General features: G+C 35.0%; 1 protein-coding gene across 3 annotated transcripts in view; it reads right to left on the reverse strand.

Moving 5' to 3' along the window:
- Positions 1-4,812: 4,812 nt before the first annotated feature.
- The window catches only part of LOC135226672 (facilitated trehalose transporter Tret1-like), a 90,716-nt gene continuing 68,348 nt past the window's right edge, over positions 4,813-27,180 (reverse strand). For 2 of the 3 annotated variants that reach the window (XM_064266398.1, XM_064266392.1), the window contains exons 2-8: positions 19,002-19,083; positions 17,235-17,293; positions 16,734-16,884; positions 12,956-13,118; positions 7,263-7,958; positions 5,812-5,950; positions 4,813-5,290 (exon numbers count right to left, since the gene is read on the reverse strand). In XM_064266398.1, the coding sequence (XP_064122468.1) occupies positions 5,108-5,290; positions 5,812-5,950; positions 7,263-7,958; positions 12,956-13,118; positions 16,734-16,884; positions 17,235-17,293; positions 19,002-19,062 (1,452 nt within the window). In that variant the 5' untranslated portion in view covers positions 19,063-19,083 and the 3' untranslated portion in view covers positions 4,813-5,107. Of the gene's footprint in view, positions 5,291-5,811; positions 5,951-7,262; positions 7,959-12,955; positions 13,119-16,733; positions 16,885-17,234; positions 17,294-19,001; positions 19,084-19,432; positions 19,740-27,180 lie in introns of all 3 variants that reach the window. The other variant, XM_064266385.1, reaches the window with a different exon arrangement.

The following is a 27,180-nucleotide window of genomic DNA, read 5'->3' on the forward strand; positions in this document are numbered from 1 at the left end:
ACTGCCCGGATGATAACGGAGGGAATCACTTAGTTAAAAGAATGAGCATTGCTCTTACCATAAACCGGTGAAAAAGCTTAAACAAGCAGTATCGCTACATGGCATACTATGAAGGGAAATTATAGTCTACCCGATAAGTTAAGGAAAAGATAGACACATGAACTAATGCTCTACCCTGGTGAATCCAGGGTCCTACTGCCGAATTCAGATTTCGGGGGAAATGGAAGAAATTCGGTATCCAGATCAGAATACTTATGACTTATGTGGCAGGTTTTGCCTCTTCCTGGGACACTTTCAACCCATAATCTCTTGAATGTTAGTCATCTGTCACTCTCACTCTTTGATGCCAATGTTTCAGTAACGAATGTTATTGCAGTAATGAACTATTGTAAATATTGTATGTAGATTTTTAAATAATAATAAGTATTAAAATTATTTATTGCAAGATTAAATTGGCTCCTATTAGTCTTCAATTAATGTAAGCGCTTTGCTTATCACCAGTGTCCTACGAGCATAGGCAAGTCTTAACGAAACTCCTTCTTTCTCGATGTCTTTTGGTAGCAATACAGATATAAAGACCCCGATGAAAGTGTTTTAGGGTATCTATTAATTAAATCCATATAAATCTCAATATAACGTATTCCAAACGGGTAGTTTTATGTGGAATTAGTTACTTGTGTATGAAATAATTTCCTAACCACATTTCAAGTGATATGGATTCTCCATTTGTTAAGGGCAATATAAAACAAAATGAGCTCTCGCAAGATGAACCTCATTTACGTTAGGTGGGAATGACAATTATCACGAAGGACCAAAAAACTCACTTAGCATGAGAAATATGTTGCGCATATTTGCACTTATATATGCGCATATTTACTCTAGACGTTTATTAAAGACTTCAACAACAAGGGCAATTTATGCAACCATATCAACGCTTTCCTTAGTTGTTAAACTGGAATCACCGAATTAATGAAAAGGGCCTTGATAGAAACATATCTAACCGGCGTCTCAGTTATTGTTTCTTTTCTTGGTCCCGAGAGGGCTCTGTCTGCATTCCAGTGATGCCGTTTTTTCTTCACAACATTGGCTTTTAGCAGCGTTACCATAGGCAGTTCATCTGATTTTTTTTACTTTATTTATGATTTAATAGTTAGAATGCATATTTTCCGATGTAGAATTATTTTCCGTTATGTTAGAAAACTGCACGTCACTAGCTTAATATAAAGTATTTTTGACGAAGAAAAATAAAGGATTTCAATAAAATTCATTTGTATAAATAAGCAGGATATGTTTTATATCTTTATTTTCATAATAAAACATAAAAAGGCAAAGTGAAGAATTTTTTTTCAGTGCCGTGGCCTGTGGTCGGAAAGGCCACGGTGGGTTGCCAGATGTCACCAGAAAGCCACACTAATAGATGAAATTCTTCAAAACTGCAACCCTGCTACATTCCTGTACCTCACACCAACAACTACCGATATTTATTTCATGGCAGATGAAAAAGGACGCCAAACTGCTCAATTACCTTTCGTTCTTTACTGCCATTGACATAAACGATGTCTTGATGAACTACTGTAGAGCAAGTAATCAAACACCTTCCTGTAATATATTTCATATTTAAGGGTCCTTCACTTTTAATGCATTATCTCTTCATTTGAACTCTTTTAGTTTGTAGAAACAATAAATGATGAGAAACATAGTTTGGAGAATAGTTAGCTAGTTTTATTCGTAGTTAACTCGGGCTAATGGAACTACGTCAGTACTGATAATTGTAGTCATTTAATATCGAAATATATCTTAATGCTTCTTGGACTTCGTCGCATCTCACTGCCGTATGTCCAAGAGCTTAAATGATAAATGGAAGTATCAGACTTTGTGGAACCCTTCCAAGGCCATAAGACCCTTGGCGTAAAAATGTCCACTTTTGTGCCTATGTTTAGCTTAAAGATAATAATTTCATTACGACTTGATGTTTTCAAAAAGTATCTAACCTAGCGACAATATCTCACTCACTCACTCACTACTATGGCTGCTGGCCTCCATGGCTCTTTGCCGCTGCTACAAGAAGTTTCCAACGACCACGGTCCTGCGCAACATCCTACCTATCCCCTGGACCATCCACTCCAAGCTTTGTCATGTCCCTTTTTATGTTATCAGACCATCTCACGCGGGGTCTCTCTGGAGGTCGTCTGCCCTCTGGTTGTCCCCAGTAATCTGGCTTATCAGTCTATCCTCATGAGCCCTGGCCACATGCCCTGCCCACCTCAGCCTTTGAACCATAATCGTGCCTGTTATCAGGGGTACCTCTGTCATTTCTCTCAGTTCATTATTATGCCTTCTTCTCCATTGGCCCATCTCCACATCAAAGACCGGTCCACATATCCTTCTCAAGATTCCGTTCTCAAACACTTCCAACCTTCGTTCCAGATCCTTTGTCAGCTTCCAGGTTTCGCAAACATACGTAAACACGGGTCTAATAATGGTCGTATAGGCCTTCACCTTTGTTCTCCTTGATAAGATATTGCTATTAAGCACTTTGGCTAAAGCCCAACTACATCTGGCTGTTGCTACTAACAGTGACAATAACAATAAACAAATCAAAGCCAAAACTGATTTTGATAATAAAAAATAAATAAATAAATGATAATAATAATAATAAAAAATAAAAAAGTAAAAACTACCTGTCGGTGGTAAAATTTCAGATCATTGACTGAATCAGAACTTGATGTTACGAGTCGTCATTCAATGGGAAAGAACGTGTTCACACTTACACACTTAGTGCCATACTGTGTACCAGTTTAGCTTTGTTTAATTGCCCATTTAGCCAACATTAACGAGAGAATATTTTACTCCCATCAATTACTCAGTTACACGTGCTTTCTGATACTCATACTAAAAAAATGCATGGAACTATACTCTGTTTTTTTTCATCTGTCCATCCGCCTGTGGTGTTTTTGTATGGTAATACTGCGTCCGGGCTTTAGATAGTTACATTCAGCTTACATTCAACGATTATAATAATATCCTTTTTCGAATATTAACGGTGTAATTCGCATACAGTAAATTATCAAAACACTTTTCAGTTGCAAATGTACACCCAGATATCCTTTTATTTACCTAAAACTTACACATAGCGTAACTATCTAAAGCCCGGGACGCAGTGTTACCATACAAAAACACCACAGGCGGATGGACAGATGAAAAAAAAAAAAAAAAAAAACAGAGTATAGATTGGTAAGGGTGAATGGCAGTTTATGGTATTGCGTAGTTCCATACTGGTAATAAGGTAATTAGTCTTTCATCAAGAAAAAATCAACACAAAGTATTTCCTAGATTAATTGGCAGGTGAAAGTTAAGTATATCTAGTTTTACCAGACCACTGAACTGATTAACAGCTCTCCTGCGCCTGGCCCGAAGGATTAGATATTTTCACGTGGCTAGGAACCAACTGGTCACCTAGCAACGGGACCTACAGCTTTTTGTGGGTTCCGAACCACATTACATCGAGAAATGAATTTCTATCTCCAGAAATAGATTCCTTTGATTCCACGTTGGCCGAGCCGAGAATCGAACTTCGGACCATCGGATTGGTAGCCGAGCGCAAAAACCACTCGTCCAACAAGGATCCAGTTGGCGGGTGAACAATAATTATACTCTAGCTACGAAAGGTTGAGACTTTCCTACAATTAGCGACGTAGTAGACACGTCTCCCATCTTGCCAAAGGAGGTATTTAATCCTAATCCAAAAAAGTACATTTTCAGGATTAACCTTGAGGTTAAGATTAATCCCGAGTGGACATATACGAGCGTACTGTCCAGCTATTTGCTTTTATTCACAAGTGCCGTGTGTATGGATGCTTTTGATCAAAGTGTTTTGCTTTTGTTCCAACGAATGGAGGGAGGTGACAGACAATCCTCTTATAACTGCAACCCTTGGCGGTCACTTCCCTTGATCATCCATAGACGAAGAAATGGCAGCACCGCTCAAAAATTTTGCCAAATCTACCAAATTGTCACCCTTTCTCCTGAAAAATTTTGAAAGAGTTTCAGAAAATATAGCAGCAGTGCTAATCACCCTCCAGTCTCAACCTTTTGTAGCCAGAGTTATAGGTTTATGCAGTACTTTCTCAAAGCGATCAGATAATAATAATAATCAAAATAAAAACGAAATATATAGTAGGGAAATGCACAGTGCAGTGAAACGACAAGAGCACATTCAAATTGATCTGTTTATGAAAGAAAATAAAAAGATCAAATATTATCATAGTCCAACATAGCTTATAAAATATTTCCTATGTCTAATGTCTATCTTTCAAATTCTAATAGACCCTTATGAATTTATTTAACAAACATTCTTCAGGAATTTTATAGAGAACCTGTAAAATCAAAGAAACATGTCACTAAAGACATTCATATCTTCACCGGTTAAAAAGTAACTCAAGTTTCACGCGAGTGACGTGGATATAAAACATTATGAAAATCAAAGTTTTCACTTAAATGGTAAAAGCTACCGATTAAGAGCAACAGGACTTTCATCACCCACGTGAATTTGATAGTGTAAAATATTACCGAAAAATTTTGCATCTGAAAAGGAGTAAATGAAACGTAAGAATTAAACTCTTACCTACTGATTTGGGAGGAAAATTAAAAATAGGTGTTTTTTTAAGATTTGAAGTTATTTACTTACTGCCGAGGAATAATAAGGTATAGAACATTCGTATGTACACAAAGAAGGTCAACATTTATTTTCATTATGCATAACAGAAATGCTTAACAGTGTTAATGCAACTCAAGGATAGAAATGAAAAATAATTTCTCATATTAGTTTTATTCGCAGATTAAGTAAACGTTACATTTCCTGCAGTTAATGTAACTCTCCTAAGATGTGAAAACTGTTCGCTATACTTATAAATCTTGTTGTCATCAAAATAAAGTATTATATGAAAGGTACTTATGAAAAAAGGGATTTCCTTGTCAATCTGCACAAACTTACAGCGTTTGAGTTTCAAGGAAAGTCATAAGTAATCACATGAACTACTTCCAGCTGCATCTCTGCTTCATGGAAGACACTAATAATCGCACCTTAAGACGGTATCACCTCTCTGTTCTATCCCACCTTCTGCCCGGTGGTGTCTTCGACGATTGTCAGTGTGTAAATGATGCCAATGATGGCGAAAAAGGAATAACTCCAATAGAGGCCTGCAGGAGTCAGTGCTTCTTGCATTGGACTGTAAACTTGCAGGGAGGCAAAACTCATGAGACTTCCAAAGAAGGTGCAGACACTCATCACCTGTGACAACGAATGATATAAATGAATATCTTACATTATATTCTCAAAACTGTCTCGATATTCTTTTATTTATATATTTCACTTACTTGGCACAAGAAAAAAAATTCTCTGAAATTAAAAGCGACTGGGGAAGCAAAAGAAGTGTCTCTCTCTCTCTCTCTCTCTCTCTCTCTCTCTCTCTCTCTCTCTCTCTCTCTCTCTCTCTCTCTCTCTCTCCTACCGAACTCATTACAATGCACCAAATCATATATTTAATTCCGCATAAATAGGTGAATTATCTGTGACAAACTTTCAGTTCATGTTTTCATCACGCGCATCATGAAAATATCTTTGCATTTGGATATCAGTTATTAAAGAAAGATATAAGTTACCATCAAACCGATTTCTGTATAGCAACAGCGTGTATCAATTTATTCCGCGCTTTTCTTCTTGTAGTAAATAAAGTTTTGTCTAATAATAAAAAGGAATATTACCATTTATTTTTTCTAAATCATTCAGGACTCTATCATCTAGGGACTAACCTGAGATCGGATACTGGTGGGGAAGTATTCGACAGCAAGCATCCAGGGCGTGGGGCCAATGCCTAAGCTGCTACTGAAGGCACACACCATCAGACAAGCTGTCGGTATCCAGTTCCACCTTCCTCCCCCCATGTCAGATCTGAAACAGAATGTGAGGTTAAGTTTGGAAGGCAGATTGAACAGTTAGTAATTATTTTCTACGGAGTTTATGGTTAATAATCGTCTTTTGATCGTTGTCGGGAACTGTATTTTTTTTTATCAGATATAGCATTCATGAAAGTTACCATTTAATAAAGGATATTAGTCTCATATATATATATATATATATATATATATATATATATATATATATATATATATATATATATATATATATATATATATATATATATATATACAAATATATATATTATATATAATGCATATATATAATATAGCATTAACTCTACATTTTGGCCTTTTTATGGGTGCTTATATATATATTATATATATATATATATATATATATATATATATATATATATATATATATATATATGTGTGTGTGTGTGTGTGTGTGTGTGTATTATATATATATATATATATATATATATATATATATATATATATATATATATATATATATATATATATATATATATATATATATATATATATATATATATATATATAAAAGGCACCCATAAAAAGGCCAAAATGTAGAAAGTTAATGCTGTATTATGGAAAACAACTGTTTCCCTCTTCAGGCAGGTAATAATGAGATAAGGTTCACAGAAAAGTAGTATTTATACCAAGTCCAGAGGTCAGCCGTTACTCACTCCTGTTGACAATTTCTTTTTCTCCTTTATCTTCTCAATCTCTGGTTGGAGGAAGATTTTATCTATAATATAAGAGCGCTAAGCTCCTATTGAGAGGTTCATCGTATTTCTTTGTTTAATTAATGCTGATTCTACCATCTGGCTGTTGAACTGACAATTGCTGCTATGTGATTATGGTTATTAATGTAGTTAAAAATCGAAAAGCTCTGTTGGCCATACCTAACTGAACGTTTATGTTGTATTAATCTCTGGGGGAATGATTTACCTTTAAAACTGATATAGGATGGTAAACTGTCGAAGCAAGGGATTTCGAATACTGTCTTTGTGGGCTGTCTTTTGTTGAATGTTAATCAGGGACTTGGCTAAGGTAGTTGAGTAGATAAAAGCTAACGGTTAGAGTTTCTAGGTGTCAATGTTAAGGTCTTAATCCTGTCCAGGTGTGGGGTTTTGATTTTATTGTTGGACGTCTCTCTAGTCTTGCTTTGAGAGGTACGGTAGAAGATTCTGTTTGTGAGTATATGCATGTATGGGTATGTGTGAGCGATTGCGTAAGTATTTCAGTGATTAAGGTTAATGCTGTTGACCAAACCTAATACTGCATGCAAGGCAGCTACAATTCTTTGTATTCCTTACCCTTCCTCCACAGCTGATGATTCCATGAAGACATAAGTGCCAAGAACGGTGTAAGCTAAAACGAGAAGAACTAACGAGAGAATGAGACATTTCTTCCTGCCGATTCTGTCTACCATAAGAGCCTGGAAAATGTTACCACCGAGCAAGAGCACGAAAACAACTATCGAGCTGGCGTCCCTGTCGAAGGAGAGCCCCGAAGTCTGCAGGATTCGGACGGCATTAGCTTTGATGACCTCTGTGCCGCAGAAGTTGGAGATGGCGAACAGTCCAAAGACTATCAAGCACTTCCTCATGATGTCCTTCTTGAGGAGGACGCCCCACCCGCTGCTTCCGTCCGATCGGACGTTGTGCTTCTTCAGCTGGGAGATCTCTGTCTCCAGGTCGAAGTGAGATCCCCTCAGACGTCGGAGGACACTCCTCGCCTCATCCTCTTTCCCCGTCACCGTCAGATACGTCGGACTTTCGGGCAAGAAGGGAACCACGACCAGGCCAAAGAACAGGATCTCCGCGATGCAGAAGAACGCTATTTGATACCAAGTGCCCAGCATGCCGATGCCCACGATGAGGATTGCCCCTAAGCTCTTCATGCACTCGGCACTCAAGATGGCTGCCCCGCGGATGGCCGTGTCCGAAATCTCCGATAAGTACGTTCTCACAGCTACGACAAGTAGGGCATACGCCATACCGTTGATGAACCTGTAGAATGATAAAGTGATGTTTCCGTATTTCAACCTTAGAAGTTTCATTCAGATGCTAAATAATTATGGTTTACAAAAAGGGAGATTAAACTTTTCAACTCACTGATGGCCGTATTGGCGTCCTGGTGTCAGTCATTTGCGATGTTTGTTTGCTTACCGAATGCTCATATCATACGGACTTGAAAGTAGATGTCCTCTTAAAAAAGAAATCTAACTATTTTGAATAGATGCATCCATTGTACAAATACACAAACGCCCTTCTTCCTAGGTTTCAACCTCAGAAGTTTCATTCAGATGCTTAATAATTATGGTTTACAACAAGGGAGATTTAAGTTTGTCAACTTATTGATGGCTCTATTGGCTTCCTGTGACCGTTTTGCGTCATTCATTTGAAATGTTTGCTTACCGAATGCTCATATCACACAGACGTGATAGCGGATGTCCTCTTTTAGAGCCTAATATTCATAATGATTGCTAACAATGTGTCACTATAGTCTAAGTCAGTCATTTGATTACATAGAGATATGGACGTTCGACCTGATACACCAGGTCTAGTGTCCACTTTCCATATTATCAAATGACTGGCTTAGATTATAATAATAAATTGTTAGGCTCTAAAAGAGGACATCCACTTTCTGTATGATATGAGCATTCAGTAAGCAAACATCACAAATGACTGATGCTGAACAGTCACTTGGAAGTCAATTTGGGCATCATTTAGCTGAAAAGTTTACATCTCCCATTTCCTACAACATAATTATTAAGCATTTGAACGAAACTTCTGGGGTTGACATATGGGAATAAGGGGGTTTGTATATTTGTACAATGGATGCAGAAATTTAAAATAGTAAATTCTTTTTTAAAATACTAACATAGACTAGTGCATAAACATTCAAAGTTCATTAGGTTGGAATGTATATTATGATTAACGTTTTACTCATTATAGTTAAAAAAATTAGAATTTATGAAGGGTGGAATTTAATGATGGCTATATATATATATATATATATATATATATATATATATATATATATATATATATATATATATATATCAATTCCGAGGTAGAATGAATTTAGATATTAAAGGACATTTGTAGCTCGAATGATATATAAATGAATCACGGTTCGATGTGATAATTATTCATATATATATATATATATATATATATATATATATATATATATATATATATATATATATATATATATTATATATATATATATATATATATAGTATATATACGTATATATATATATATTATATATATATATATATATATATCGTATATATATACATATATATATATATATATATATATATATATATATATATATATATATATATATATGAATAATTATCACATCGAACCGTGATTCATTTATATATCATTCGAGCTACAAATGTCCTTTAATATCTAAATTCATTCTACCTCGGAATTGATATATTTTCATATATGTACCGAAAATATATCAATTCCGAGGTAGAGTGAATTTAGATATTAAAGGACATTTGTAGCTCGAATGATATATAAATGAATCACGGTTCGATGTGATAATTATTCATAACAAGGCTACGTGTGTCAAACGCTCGAATTGGCTAACATGGTAGACGGGGTTTCATATCGATTCTAATTACGAAAACACCGAGTTCGAGGGTGATTTGTAAGGTCAGAATCGATATAAACTTATAGCGTCTCTGTTGGCTGAATTGATAGCGTCACTGTCTGTCCTGATTTCGTTCCCGTCCACTTGGACGGTGGTTCGATCCCATGTGGGGACGAAATTATAATAAAAAAAAAATTCCCCTTCGGTACATATATGAAAATATATCAATTCCGAGGTAGAGTGAATTTAGATATTAACGGACATTTGTAGCTCGAATGATATATATATATATATATATATATATATATATATATATATATATATATATATATATATATATATATCTGGTAAAGATGTTCTGTTACAACAGAATTCCATCTAATAAAAGGAGCCCATAAAAATGCCAAGATATAGAAAGTAAGTACTATATTTCAGAGACTGCTGTCTCTTTCTTCAGGTAGGAAATGAATGGGAAAAGTTACAGAAAAGGTGGTATTTATACCAAGAGATCCATCCACAGTTGGCGGTTTTACGAGGTCACCCCGCTGATAATTTCTCTGCAATCTTCTTAAGCGTTGGTTGAAGGAAGATTTTATTTATATCTGAATCCCACCCACCCTTTTATTTTCTGTTCATTACCTGTCTTTGTTTAATCAATGCTAACTCTATCATCTGGCTTTTATGCCGACATTTGCTGCTATAAATTATACAAGACAAATTCCAGTTTATTCTAAGGTTATGGTCATTTATATGGTTAAAAATAGCTGAGCTCTGTTGTCTATACCTAACTGACCATTTATGTTGTATTAATCTTTGAGAAGTGATTTTCCTGTAAAACCAAGGCATGGGATTTCGTATACTCCTCTATTAATATATATATATATATATATATTATATATATATATATATATATATATATATATATATATATATTATATATATGTATATATATATTATCTATATATATATATATATATATATATATATATATATATATATATATATATATATATATATATATATATATATTATATATATGCACAGGGAGCAGGAGCAGGAACAGACATGGCGAAGTATTTTACACTTTATTCCGACGCGTTTCGCATTCAGCAGAATGCATCTTCAGGGTCTGTATGATAAATAATGACTAATATAAATTAAATTGATTTGAAAATAGTCTAAAAATGATTTACAAACTAGTTAAAATGAAAACCGAAACTTCACACATAGATAAAACAACACGAGAAGTTAAAAGCACATACGTTAGTTAAAAGTTCAGATAGAAAGTTAAAACAAAAAACTAAATAAATAAATTAGTAAAATACAAAGTTAAAAAATATTTGAGGAGCACTGGGGGTTGACCTACCATGGTAAGAGATAAATAAAAACTAAAAGAATGTACATAGAAACATAGGCTTAAGAAAGATACAAGGGGGTGGAGGTGATCTGGTTGTTCAATTGCGGAACAAGTTGTTTAATAAAAAGGCTCTCCAGGATCAATAGTTCATTTGGGCTGGAGGTTTGACCAACAATAATAAAATCCTCATATTTAATATCAACTTTACATTTTTTGCTATGTTCACGTATACTGGACTGTTCGGGATTTGATATTGAACAGCCAGTACGGAAACTAACTTCCTTGTGGCAGTCTATGCGAACCCTCATCATCCTCTGAGAAGAACCCACGTAAGTTCCCAGACTACATCTGGGACAAGAATATTTGCACACTATACCAGAGGACATGAGGGGGCATAAATGATCTTTAAATTTAAACATGGATCCAATTGTTAGTGGATTGACAGGAATGAGTTTTACCTTTAATGCGCCAAAGTATTTTTGTACGATTTTTGTAAATTCGGCCCGAAAGGAATCATCGTGTAAATATGGGATCGGGCATAAAAAGGAAGCTTTGGAACATTAATTTCATTAGTGTTGGTGCAAAACTCTTTATTAAGGACCTTGCAAATAATTCTGTTGACGAGCTTAGTGGGAAAGCAGTTATCCTTAAAATATGCTAAAAGAAAGGCAATTTCTTACGGCTAACTGGCATGTATTTCATAAAGAAATTGCCTTTCTTTTAGCATATTTTAAGGATAACTGCTTTCCCACCAAGCTCGTCAACAGAATTATTTACAAGGTCCTTAATAAAGAGTTTTGCACCAACACAAATGAAATTAATGTTCCAAAGCTTCCTTTTTATGCCCGATTCCCATATTTACACGATGATCCCTTTAGGACCGAAATTACAAAAATCGCACAAAAATACTTTGGCGCATTAAAGGTAAAACTCATTCCTGTCAATCCACTAACAATTGGATCCATGTTTAAATTTAAAGATCATTTATGCCCCCTCATGTCCTCTGGTATAGTGTGCAAATATTCTTGTCCCAGATGTAGTCTGGGAACTTACGTGGGTTCTTCTCAGAGGATGATGAGGGTTCGTATAGACTGCCACAAGGGAGTTAGTTTCCGTACTGGATGTTCAATATCAAATCCCGAACAGTCCAGCAAAAAATGTAAAGTTGATATTAAATATCAGGATTTTATTGTTGTTGGTCAAACCTCCAGCCCAAATGAACTATTGATCCTCAAGAGCCTTTTTATTAAACAACTTGTTCCGCAGTTGAACAACCATACCACCTCTACCCCTTTGTATCTTTCTTAAGCCTATGTTTCTGTGTACATCCTTTTAGTTTTTATTATCTCTTACCATGGTAGGTCGACCCCCAGTGTTCCTCAAATATTTTTTAACTTTGTATTTTACTAATTTATTTATTCAGTTTTTTGTTTTAACTTTCTATCTGAACTTTTAACTAACGTATGTGCTTTTAACTTCTCGTGTTGTTTTATCAATTGTTAGTGTATTTTTATCTATGTGTGAAGTTTCGGTTTTCATTTTAACTAGTTTGTAAATAATTTTTAGACTATTTTCAAATCAATTTAATTTATATTAGTCATTATTTATCATACAGACCCTGAAGATGCATTCTGCTGAATGCGAAACGCGTCGGAATAAAGTGTAAAATACTTCGCCATGTTTGTTCCTGCTCCTGCTCCCTGTGCATTTTATCACTTTGGCTAACTCGCCTGCTTTCTCCGTCCATTTATATATATATATATATATATATATATATATATATATATATATATATATTATATATATATATATATACAAACAAACAATCAAACAAACACTGGAGCATCCTCAAGACCTAATAAGAAAACGAGCTACATAAAATTGCGAAAAATATGATTATCTATCTTGATATCCTTCCTAGATCCATACTGGTATATATAGATATAGCCATCTAGTGTCTCGTTCTTCATTCAGTCTAACTGCTGCCTATCACCAACGATCGCTTAGGTAGAGCCAATTTCAAGCACTTACCGGCCGATGAGGAGAGTGCTTGGATTGAAGGAAAACGCCACGAAGGACCAGCCGAGGACGCAAGGAAGGACCACGACCATCATTGACCTCCTCCTTCCTAACTTAGCCACGAGCCATCCTCCGAAGAGGAAGCCAGGAAGCGTCCCGACGAACAACAGACTGCCTGGAAAGTATTAAATGCTCTTCTTAAAACAATTAAGGGATTGATGAATGCTGTTCTTAAAAATATCAAGGGGAAAAGAAATTGTACAATATGTAAATGGACTAAGAAGTCTGAAGAGTATCTGTTCCTCTTAAAACTATTAAGGTAAAATAAACTACACAATATGTAAATGAAAGATAAAGTCTGGAAGGCTTCTTCAAAATATTAAGGAGGAAAGAAATTGTACAATTTACTAATGAATGAAGACGTAAAATGTTTTAAATAGCTTTGTGGAAAAATTTGCATGTCTCAAGGCATTCTAATCCTTGTAACTCCTTGTAACTCTCCCTCTCACTCTCTCACTCATACTCTCATTCTTTCCCTTTCCTGTTAAGATAGTTACTTCAGTTACATTGCCCAGAATTTTTGACATTTTATATTTCACTACTCACCCCAGATTCAAATCGGGCTTGAAATTGGCCTTAAAGGGCATTGGGAGTGTCTCTGTTCATCCCAGCAACCTCGAAAACTATGAATTAGACACTAATGGCTGTCGTTTTCGGTTATTTTTATATGTCACCCTTCACACCCCTTCTCACATGGGGGCTGAACTTAGACTTAAAGGGCATCGGGGCGTCACTATTCATCTCAGTATGGCAAATGTTATTGAGTTTATTGCATAAGATCTATATTCTTATTCAATGTGAATGTTTTGAAAATGTGTCACCAACAGATTTCTTGGTAAATAGAATCAATGTTTAGGATTTTAGCCCTAGTATTAAGTGAGATACGAGTTTGTTAAATGACGTGACCTAAGTGACCTACTTTCTAAAGCATTTCAAAAAGTAAAAATACAAAAGTCAAAAGACAGAGTGTAACGTTCAGCTCACTACAAAAACGAAAGAAAAAGACACAACAGAACGAAAGACCTTTTAAAGAGGTTTCTTCGAATCCTTCGAAGAAACAGAAAATATGTTGCAAGCCTTGGCCTTTGGAAACAAAGGCAACTTCTTAATGTCTCTTAATTCTTTGATTTTTCTTCTTTATCACTGTCGCTTCATATTTTTTGGTGAGGGTAATTTTCCCCCCATTCTTTTAAATCTGACTATTTCGGATTTTCCTTTTTTCATCTTTATGACTTCGGTCACGAATATTTTATTTATGTCCCAGTAATGCCGATGCAACGGCACGATTTCAGCTATCACGGGTATATATTTATCATGTAATGGAAACCGGTAATTTGAAGTGACTACAAAAAGCCATCCTTGGAAGGACCAAGCCTTAAAACACCAAAAACAAAAATAGAAGAAAAAGCAGACCAGGTGCTGGTATCACATTCCTGTTTTTTTTTTCTTTTTTCTCTTTTTTGAAACTTTTTTAGATTTTTAAACATGAGCAAATGTCATCTGGAGTGATTGGGGATTTTTATACGTAATGGCAACAGCTACTTCATAATTCTATTGGAAACGGCGATTCAGAAAAATAATTTATTTTTATTTAATCAAGTAGTTTGCCCGAAACAAATGTGGAAGTTGGTTCAATTAGATGAAATCTCAGAAGTGCATATCAACCACTGTTTCTTGTATTTGATTATTCCTATTTACTTCGCTTCTAGCACATAAGGATCTTTCATTTTGACACTTCTACCAAAAGTCGACACAGCTTCTGGGTTCAGTCCATTCTCTCTCAAGATCACCTCTACTCCTCTTTCTCGTACACATGACTAGACCACCTACAGAGATTATGATCTATTTATTTTCTTTAGAGTATGACCTAATTTTTTCTTGCCGAATATGCTAAATACAGTTGACCTCCTGGAGAGGTAGTCAATCAGGTCAAATACCCAATTTGCAAGCTTGGCTGCTTTAAATATATCTCTTGTGTCGATTTTTGTTCAGTCTCGGCTACCTTCATTGTACCATCAATTGTACGATTAACCACTATTCAATTTTGCCACTGTTTTTACCTACAAATACCTTAATGAGTTAGTCACGGTTTGCACAAGCGTTTGTCCTACTTTATTTATGGTATCCATTTGTCCACATCATTACATTTCCCCTTGTTTCTTCTACAGATACTTTAGAAAATTTCCACCAGTTTCTATAACTTCTCTTCACTACCATAAATTACCACTGCATTACATGATCTTCTGGTTTATGTTCACAGTACCATCTCGGTTCACCTGCTGTTTCTCGCATTACTGTATGCAATGGAATATTCGGCAACTACAGTTACATAATAAAGTTTTCTTAGAAACATTGTTTGCATCAAAGCAGCTGTTCTTTTATATCCGTAATTTTGTATAATCTTCACCTTCATCACAAACCTTCTAATTACTCTTAACTCTTACATCAGCACCATACTCTGCATGCAGTCTATCTATTTACATCTCTAACATTTCTATCACAAAGTTTTTTTAGCTATGTATCCTATTCATTGTTTTAACCGTACTCTCAGGCCTTAAACTATTAGTTTTTTTTTTTTTCATTTATAAATTAGAAGGCTTTCATACACATTCCCAGGTATGATAAGCAATTTTCAGACGATATAAATCATGAACGTTCTTCCACAGCTCACTTAGAAATAGGACTCATTCTATTTCCCATTCATTTCTCTGGAACTTGTCTCTAATAGACACATCGTAGGGGCCTCCGTCAGTCAACTGATTACACTCAGTACCACAATGCATTTCCATAGCAATTCTGAGGCTCCTGGAGATATTCAGTTCAGAACTTTCCTTCTGTCTTCGCTGTGAAGTTCAGCAGTCACTTTCAAGTCTTTCCCAGATATAGACTTACATCTTTCAGCCGTTTTCTTGTTATTTTTTTTTTTTTAGCAAATACATGATGGAAATCAAATGAGCGTTTCTCGAAGGGTAATTTGCTTCAGACACTAAAACACAGGCTTGGGAAATTCATCCAAGATAAGCACCATTTACCTCTGCCTCTGTATAGACATTCAGCAATACTTAAAATACTGCAACAAACAAAGACTACTTTCTTCACGAAGGATGTGTAAATTCGGTCCTCAGGATTAGATTCCTTATTCCCATTGACATTCTCATTTTAATTGGGTTCTTACTAAATAAACTTTATTAAAACTACTGTTTCAACTCTTCTTAACAGTTTCGTATGTTTCAGTAGTTTTCATTCACTTCCTCTGAAATTTAACGCTCGTTTTACACCTATTTTGTAGCAGTGTGCATATATACTGTACTTACATATATACATACATACACACACGCACACACACACACACACACACACACACATATATATATATATATATATATATATATATATATATATATATATATATGGTATAGTAGTGTATGTATGTATGTGCGCGTGCCCAGAGAGAGAGAGAGAGAGAGAGAGAGAGACGACGACAGACAGACAGAAGACAAGGAACAAAGACTACATGGTGTAGACGCAAGATGAATCAACGATGTCTTCCACATATATGTTGAGTCACCCACTTGGAATTAACCACGACAATAGCGATACATTTTTTTCTTACTTAGCGCAGCTGAAAGCTTCCACCACAACGACGATTTTGTATGTTTTTTTTTTTTTTTTTTTTCTCTCACCACACGACTCCCTATGCCCCCAAGAAAACCCGGAAAGTCCCACTCACTTGTCATGTCCAACTGCCAATCAGAGAGGTCCATTTCTGTGCCCAGGAGGGTTTTGTTGTCCCTCTGGATATCTGAGGCGATGGTGTTTGGCCAGGAGAGTCCCATGCCGAAGTTGATGTGGCCCAGGGTCGTCAGGACGAACAGTCCTACCTGTGATTAGAGATTTGGGCATTAGTAGAGCACAGGTAACAGTGTAAACAGGCATGCTTATGGCTAGGCTTTAAAATGAATAACAGCTATCAGTTATTCATCTATGTATACATTTGATTATGACTCATCAACATAACTACCCTTACCTGTCAGAAAAGATTTATACATACATACATACGTTTGATAAATAATTAATACCATGGCAGCATGGCGACCTTCAATGTTCTCTATTCAGATCACACAGAATACATCAATTGTGTACTTGAAAAATCACAGTAAATGATTATGAAGAAATCACGGAAGTATTTAAATATCACTCATCGGTGTTATAAATCATGAACATGTCCTACCTGTTTCATGTAGCGCACTCTCTTTTTCGATGCTGTTTCCTTCCGTCTGCCATCTTCTTCTGTTGAAAGTGAAGATTTAGTGCTTACTAGCATCCTGAAATCTCACATCTGTACAATGAAAATTTCCCGACACTGGCATCTCTTTCAGTATTTTTTTTTTTTCTAACCGAGCAATCCGATATACCAAAAACTTCGACAGATTTTATTCTTGGTATGTGTATGTATACATCATATCACCCAATATTTAATATTTTTCACATTTGCTCAATAAAGCTATAAATTCGATATTTCTCTGAGAGCTTAAAGAAAACATATTGGAGAACAAATATATTTATGAAATCCAGTGCGGATTATCAATCTTTTTTTTTTTTTTTTTTTTTTTAAAGACTCAAATTTGATACTGATCTGTCATCATCCTTTCTCTCAAAACATATTCACACATAAATGTCTAAGACGTATAACACCTACATCATAAAAAAACACTACACAAGTGTCAACATATTTGAAAACCGCTATTGTCGGCATTCCAGAATGTTAGCATACAGTTTATAATGCAGAAGCAATATAAAAAGGAAGACCGTAAAATGATATGCAAACATCACCCTCTCATCTTCTCAAGTCGTCGACGAATACCTAATAAAATTTGCATGCGAAATGCCTTCAGGCACTAAGTGGGTTATTTGGTTTTCCCTTACTACTCAGTATAAGTGTATGTGTGGGTATACATGTTGTCGATGTATCGATATATATATATATATATATATATATATATATATATATATATATATATATGTAATTATATACATACGTAGTATATATATGTATATATACACAGTACAAAGACATGAAACTGGGTATAATCACATTTGGTATAATAACTGAGTAGGTTCTGAACCCTCTCTCTCTCTCTCTCTCTCTCTCTCTCTCTCGTCTCTCTCTCTCCTCTCTCTCTCTCTTCTCTCTCAATCCATAGCACATTTTAAGGGAAATGCGTAACATATAAATCCAAAGCGAAAGTACGAAACATGTCAATTACTAGATATTGCAAAGATCTGATTAATGGTTATTAGCATATACACTTCTTATATATATAGATTTTTTGGAGTCTTTTTGCTGATCAAAAATACTACTTTGTAGCTGGCACCATGTCAATCCATCCCTGATTTAGACTTCACTTCACTCAGAGGGACAAAATCCTTGTAAACATATAGTGAAATTCACTTACAAACACACGCACACACTCACACAAACACACACACACACGCACACACACACACACACACATATATATATATAGATATATATATATATATATATATATATATATATATATATATATATATATATAATATATGTGTGTGCTGCTTTTGTTTGCGTATGCGTGCGTGAATGTATGTGTGTGTATGAATACTTGGTGACCTCTAACTAATGAGAGGCACATACCCTAACTTCATATTTATTAGTAAATTGAAATAAAATTGATAAATGAAATGAAAAAGAGTCAATGCGATGAATAAAAGAAAAACATTGTATATCTATTCTGACGTTAATTTTCAAAATAACCATTAAGTATGGAAATTTATTCTTTATACTTCTCTACTTCTGTTCTTTCTCTGATAGGTCTTAAAATGTATTCAGAAAAGAGAATGTATCCCAGAATTAATGTAGAAAGCGAGAGGCAAATATTACTTGGCAAGAAGAAAACAAGAAGAAAAATACAGAATATGTTGTAGTGAATAACATAAGGTACTTGAATTCATGCCTTACCATCGGGTGAAGCAGCCACTGGCGTGTAAGAAGGGTCGCTTTGAACCTTCAACTGGGACATGTCTGCTCTGCGTTAACCGTTCTGGAAATCGTCAGAATAATGAAAATTGGGAAAATTTATAAATAACTCTATCTTATAACTTGCTGATCCTATTTAATCACTGGTTTAAAACGTGTAACGTAACTGGAGAAATTCATAAATAGCAGTAAATTCTTTTATTGATCTACAGAACCTCTTTGAAGTAATATGAGTTATCATTTTAAAATCATCTTGATTTTTTTTAATATTCGTATTATTTAAAGAAAATGGATTTTTTTCCCACACTTCATTGTAAAAGCATTTTAACACTGGTTTTGTTGAAATAATGATAAACCACGCAGCAGACAGCAAAAAGGTCAACATTTTCAATGTTACTGACCGAAATGCTTACCACGAACGCTGCTGCAAATTGAACGGAGACAACCGCCTTTTTTCTTGATTTTTAAAATTTAGAAAACTCCTCGGACACTTCTCTCGCACCAAGTTCTCTAGCAACCAGCAGACTCTAACTGGATGTAGAAAGTCGCCGACGACAGGTAACAGTAAGCCTGAGACTCATGGGCCCACCAGCTACGACCCAAAACAGATGAATGAAGAAGAAGAAGAATAGGCAGCAGCGACGGCGCCTGGGAGATGAGTTGTTGCACGCTCTTCCGCACCAGTTGAAGTGACTTCCATTACTCAAGACCTGACCCTCACTATCCAGCGATTACGGAAAAAAAAAAGGCTTTGAAACTTACGCCAAGGACACCCACCACCCACCGTAAAGTGTCTATTTTTTTTCATTTCTGTTTTCTTTCTTTCGTTTCTTCTTTCTATCTGCTTGACAAAAACCGGCTGCTCCACTTTATAAATACAAATGGGAAAAGTCCTATGATTCTGATCATGGATAGTGCATGGTCTGGTTTCCTAATAAGCACCTACACTGTTTTTAGGAAAGAAAGCAGTACAATATGGATCTCCAGTTGCTTCTGATGTTACGCAATAGTTTATGGCTCATAGTTTTCACTGATGCCATAAATGATTTGACAAAAAAAAAAAAAATGAGAGAAAAAAAAAGGCAGTTAAGCCCTTTACTGCCGAAAACTGGTTTTGGTGTTACATAAGACGACTATGTTGAAGAGAATACCTCGAAAGACGGCTCTTGATTTGTAAGATGAGAGTGTTGTAAATGCAGCAAGCAAATCATTGACAATGGCAAAGAAATAAATAAATGACGGGGTAAAGAAGGAGCTCACATAAATAGGAACAGGTTTGGAGAGAGCAAAATCCTTCCTACTATACCACATCAAAGCGGATCCTAACACGTGACCGATTTCTCGAATATTTTTTTTTTTATTATTTTCGTTATTTTGTCTGATTCTCCACTTCCAAATGACGACAAATCTTTATGTTAACTACGGGGTAATTGACCAGGGCAATACATTCTTGTAATAAAGATTAACATGTACGTATATATATATATATATATATATATATATATATATATATATATATATTATATATATATATATATGTATGTATGTATGTATGTATATTATATATATATATATATATATATATATAATATATATATATATATATATATATATATAATGAATCTATATATATATTATATATATATATATATATATATATATATATACATGAATCTATATATATATATATATTACTATATATATATGTATATATTTTTTATATGTGTATATATTATAGAGAATAATAATTGAATCACATATAATTCTCAATTTTCCTCCCTGAAGAGTCAATGAATTGTTGCAAAATGTCCTTGTAAACTTCCTTATTGTCAATGACAGGCTGGAAATGTGCAACCAGTGCGTTCACACATCATTCGAATTTCTGTTAATTTTATCGTCAACGGAACAAGTTTTATTCAGGTCAGGAACGCTGCAGTTATTCTATTAATGCAAGAATTATATAAGTTTTATATTAAATTTTTTTTTATTATATATATATATAGATATATATATAAAAATTAAAATATAATAATATATATATATACATAATATATATATGATATGATATATATAGATATTATATATATATATATATATATATCAATAGAAGGATCACAGTAATATCCTTGTTTATCCAAATAAAATATATTTATGGAATATATATTTTATCTGGATAAACAAGGATATTACTGTGGATCCTTCTATTGATTTCTTAGAAGCACGATACGGTGTTTTTATATTGCATATATATATATATATATATATATATATATATATATATATATATATATGTATATATACAGGTATGTAAACATTTATATCTGTATATACATATATGTATATATATATATATATGCATATAAATATGTATATATATGTATGTATATATATATATATATATATATATATATATATATATATATATATGTGTGTGTGTGTGTGTGTGTGTGTGTGTGTGTGTGTGTGTGAGTATGTTGGTGCGTGTCTGGTTTTATGTGCGCATACACATATTGCCAGACGTAATGGGTGTTCTCTCTTACATAACCTTGAAATGCCCTTTAAAAGTGTGCGTACAACCAGAGTCATTTCCCCACCTCACGCCTCTCCGGAGAATCATAATTTCATTGTTTTATTTTTCAGAAGGCCCAAAATGGCCTACTGCATGTCGGTGCAGATCTGCATAATTTACAGCGGCAATTTTCCAAATGATAAATAGCCCCTCTCACCTCTCGCTGGCTCTTGTTTTGGGGAATCGAGGGGGGAGGGCACTGAGCATTTCCTTGTTATTGTTTGTTTTCAGCCTGATTAGCATCATTTTGAATTTAGTTAGTCTTCGTTATTAGAGACGATGTGATAACTGAAGTAAACGTATTAGATTTTAATAATAATAATAATAATAATAATAATAATAATAATAATAATAATAATAATAATAATAATAACTGAGGGAAAAATTAGATGGGAAAAATCCCCCGTATTTGCTTTTGCAAATGAATATTTCCTGTATCTTCAAATAGTGTTCACCTCTTTAGGATATCCGCGTCACATTTGTTCTAGATGTAAATGTAATTCATCTCAACAACTTCCGACAGTGTTCCACGTATATTTAACAAACACTTTAGTAATATTTATATAAAAAAAAGTCGTATTGTCCAGTACCCCAGTCATTAATATACAGATAAACATGAATAAGCAGTATTATTGACGATACGTCTTTTCAGCTTTTTCAGTCTTACTAATGTTTGCACACCTCACCAGACTAGGAAACCTCTCTTCACCAACAGCAAGCACCACTATATCATCCGGGAACATGAGTCGTTTCACTTTCCCTCATTGCATAAAGTTTTGCTTGCAAACTGGCACGTATACATTTTCAGGTCTTTCTTTCATTCAGCCAAAACATCAAAAAGGCAGTGAATGAACATCTCTACGCGAGACCCTTATTTACAGAATCTCTCTTACTTCCCTGTTTGCTTCTTCACTTTGACCCTAAAGCCAATTAAATACAAATTAGCTTCCACTCATCCTTCTCATTTCCATAATTTTCTCTCGCCGCTCTCATATCTGCTTTGTTTAACCATGCAACTCACCTCTTATCCGGCTTCTACCACCTGTCTAAGTTCCATAATCAAAACCTTCCATTGCACCTCTCCAAGTATTGCGAACAATATCTTGCCCCTGTCATTCGTGGACTCTCCTCTGTTACCTCTGTAATTATATAAATGGGTTACTGAACATTTCCAGCGAGCATTGTATCCAGAACCCTTCCAGCTACTCAAAAGGGTTCTCGCCTTTATGACACTCTCTCGCATGCATCAATTCTCTGTGCCGTCCCGTTCCTCACTCCTAATTAGCTTCCATATAAGATAATCAGTTATTTCCACGCAGTTCTCGGTCATTTCTGTCTTTTGTATTATGCTTTCCATTCAACAAACCGTCAAATGCTTTCCACATTAGCAAGAGAATGTATTCCCTTCTAGCAATATCTAACAAAGCGAGCAGACCTCTCATCGTCTGTATTCTTATACGCTTAATGAAGTTAACATACTACTCTATTCGTATGTACTCCCCTATTGCTTTCATTCTCTCCAAACTATTTCAGTCACTCATATTTTCCTTTCCCACTTCCTCTTCCATTGTTCTATGCAAGTTTTCCCTCAGTCTGCAACTTGACCAAATAACTTATCCCACTTCCTAAATTTTTCCATATGGCCATCGCCTTACATCTCACGACAAATTTAGTTACACGCTAAAAACTCTCTTTAATTCATTGGGTGCATGGATAGCGGGAAAACTCGCCAATGACAATATATGTAACCAGGCAGTTTCATAAATTCTCGCTCGATTGCTGCATCCTTCCCCCAGGGCTTCGACAGCTGCAGAGGTACTACGGATCATGAAAAGATTTAAGACTTCAGACGAGTTGTATAACATATCCAGCCTGGCTTTGATTTTATTTATTACCGAGTTGTACAACCTACTCCGAATGGTTGGAAAATACAACGTAAAGAACAAATTCATTCTTGCTTTTATATCGTCAGTTACTTAGTAGGCCTAGTGCACGGTGCTTTGTAGCCGTCATTTTTTCCCAGTGCTAGATTTATTGCCTACTGTCCTTGCACCTGTATAGTGCATCGGACCCTCATTCATTTTCGTGGTTTATCAATTCTACAAAACAAAATCTGGGAATAAACTCAATAAATGAAAAAGATAAATAGAAAAAATGAAACTGCGAGATTCTATCATCCTGAACGTCAAAAATAAGAACGAACAAAGACATAATAATTGGACGAACAGATTATTGATCATGAACACAATGTGACGAGAAATCAGAAGGTCAAATATTTATGCCCTTGAAGATACCCAAGGAAAACAATGGTCTGTAGTTGACCGTGAACTTCACGTATGAACGATAAATCGGAATGTGTATGTTGCCCGAGGACTTCCCTCCTACCTGTCTACTAAACGTCTAAGGGCGGAATCATTTGCTTACTTTTACTTTTCTTAGTTTTCTGTAACAGCAAACTATCTAGATGCATATTTGTCTGTCTGCCAGCACTTCCGCTGTTCGCCTTCAGATCATAAAAACATACCAAATTGCAACCATCTAGCCTTCATAGTTTTTCATGTATTTAAGGTTAAGGTCAGCCATGGATCGTGCGTCTGGCACATCTAAAGTTAATTCCGGAGTCGTCACCGAGGCACCTTCTCTTGAACGCATCTAGGGAACAACTGAGCACTTCCCTGTCATAGCTGAGAGTTTCATACAGCAGTTATAAGCTGTACTTGTCTTATTGTCTAGCAAACAGCATTTCCATTCTTCCTTTGCCAGCGACGTAACGTATGACTGACTATTGCATGAGTCACTTAAAAATATACAAGACCAGCAGAAGCGGCAAACGCAGAGCTTCTTTAATATTTTTACCTGGCTTAAAATTTCTGGTTCTAAAGGTCAAGCAACTTCTTTTGATGCAAAACCCTTCTACTACCTTGCACTTGCAGATTCATGCTGGCCTGCACCAAGGTTCCTTTGAAGGAGGCATCCCCGGTGAATGGAAAATGAAGCATCTCCTTTGCCAAAATATCCAACAAAGTGATTCACTGCCCTTCAAATATAAATAAATAAATAAATAAATAAATAAATAAATAAATAAATAAATAAATAAATAAATAAAAATAAATAAACCAGGAAGGTAAAATGTATGTCGACCCTTGTATGTGAAACTGATAGAATTAGTGACTGATGTAACCCTGAAGTTATTTTGAAACGAACGATCGTATGAACCAATGTGCAAAATGACGAGCAAAAATAGAAAACGAATATCTCATTAGACTAAATAAATAAATAAATGAATAAATAAACCAGGAAGGTAAAATGTATGTCGACCCTTGTATGTGAAACTGATAGAATTAGTGACTGATGTAACCCTGAAGTTGTGTTGAAACGAACGATCGTATGAACCAATGTTAAAAATGACGAGCAAAAATAGAAAACGAATATCTCATTAGACTTAATAAATAAATAAATAAATAAATAAACCAGGAAGGTAAAATGCATGTCGACCCTTGTATGTGAAACTGATAGAATTAGTGACTGATGTAACCCTGAAGTTATTTTGAAACGAACGATTGTATGAACCAATGTGAAAAATGTCGAGCAAAAATAGAAAACGAATATCTCATTAGACTAACAAAGCCTTTCAACACAGAGCGAAAAGGCGATAACATAAAAAACGCAGGCAGTGCAATAAAACAATGTTTCAAGGTACTGAAATGAAGGTGAACTCGTTTTACCGAGTTTTTTTTTTCTCTCTCTCTCTCTCCTTAAACAAATTACAACAAAGCCTTAGCGGGTAGAGAAAATGAGCCAGTCATCACGGGATCCTACCTAGGTTACATCCCGGTATCAAGACAAAGCTTCCACAAGGATGCGGGGATTACACGAACCTCATGAATTATTCAGATGTGTATAACATCCACGCATGCAATTTACATACATTAATAACATGCACGTGCATGCTCTCCGTTTCAGACTGACAGTTCTTCCTGTTTATGTCAAACTGTTGGAATAAAATGTTCTATTTCTTTGAAGCTACTGTGGCAATGCGCTCCAAGAATTTTTTATTTGCTTATTTTGTAGCAACATGTTGGCAAGTCAATAATAACTGTAAACGTTATCTATATACTAGTACTACGTAATTTGGTCAGCTACCACCAGTCACCCTCAAACATTCGGGAACCGTAGAAATTAGTTAGGTGCTTCGTGCGTTCTGTGATTTTTTTGTTTTTTGTTTATGATCTTCATAATAGCACACCGTACAGTCTATAATTGCAGAATGCAGGAAATTTAGAAGAGACAATGGAGAAACTTTTCTCAGGTAAGCAAAACGTAACAACTGTATTTACCCATAATTTTGCGCTAGTCAGAGAATTGTCTTGTTATCAGAAGATACGATTGCTCTATTTACATGTCCAAGACTTTATAAAGCATATTATTCTGTCACGTAAGCTCAGTGTACCATTTCCATTTTGAAGTCAGATCCTCGTTAGTCTCGTATATGCCATGTAATATGAAATAAAAAATGACCTTGATCCTTATTGAAAATGCTTAGTAGTTAGTAGGCCTACAGGGTACCGGTTGTGACAAGTCTCGTCATCTAAACATGTTGCTGTGAAGGATAAGGACACTTGCTGTGTTTTGCCAGTCACTGGGAAGTTTTTGCAGTAGTAGGCCAGTAGGATACTATTTATAACGTCAATACTATAACGTTAGTGATGAAAAAGTAGCAGCGCTAGTAGTTTTGACATCATGCCTCTTACCAAAAGTAGTTTCTAAACGAAGTCTCGAAACGGGGCACTTGGTGTGTTTCAGGACGACGTAAACGAACCGTAGAAAATCACTTAGTACATTATTCGATTCGAGTAAAAGGAGCTGTATTATTTATGTGGGACAAATCATGATTTATGTTTCATTAAACGATATTCTTCATAGATTGGTAATAGCAAGAAAATATAGGTTAGCACCCTAGGTTGCACCTATGGCTTCAAACTACTCATTCGGTAATGTATCATTTAAACTTGATTCTAAGTACAACTCAATTTCGAATATATATAAAATATTCCCGATGGTAAAGCTTATTCAATCATCACGCCAAGGGTGAAAAATACTTTTTAAGAATGGTAACAACGGGAAAGGAATCTTGGTCAAGCAATACGTTCTCTTAAGGATGATTTTATTACAGAATAAATCAACGTTTCTGTCTTATGGTAGCCCTTATTTAAAGATTCTTCCAAAGCCTTAGAACAGAAGCAAATGACGTTGGTTTGTTCACAAACCGTTGGGCATGGCTGGAAAAATTCATATTATGCTGAACGTGTTTTCAAAATTTTCTGCTCAACAAGGCTCCCGGAAATACCAAATAGCTTTAAATGCTCAGCAAAATGCAGCTTGTGAAATAATGTGATACGGCTTTCACACTGATGCTATTTCTTGCCTGCCAGTAAAAATGCTTGTCTGTAGGAAAAAGCCTGGGAGCTATCGCCTGTGTTACCTTGCTTTGCTTTAAACCTTTAGCAGTAATTAATGCATGAAGGCAATAATTGTGATTGTTTATATATATATATATATATATATATATATATATATATATATATATATATA

Source organism: Macrobrachium nipponense, chromosome 20 (assembly GCF_015104395.2).
Source record: "Macrobrachium nipponense isolate FS-2020 chromosome 20, ASM1510439v2, whole genome shotgun sequence".
Classification (NCBI taxonomy): Eukaryota; Metazoa; Arthropoda; class Malacostraca; order Decapoda; family Palaemonidae; genus Macrobrachium; species Macrobrachium nipponense.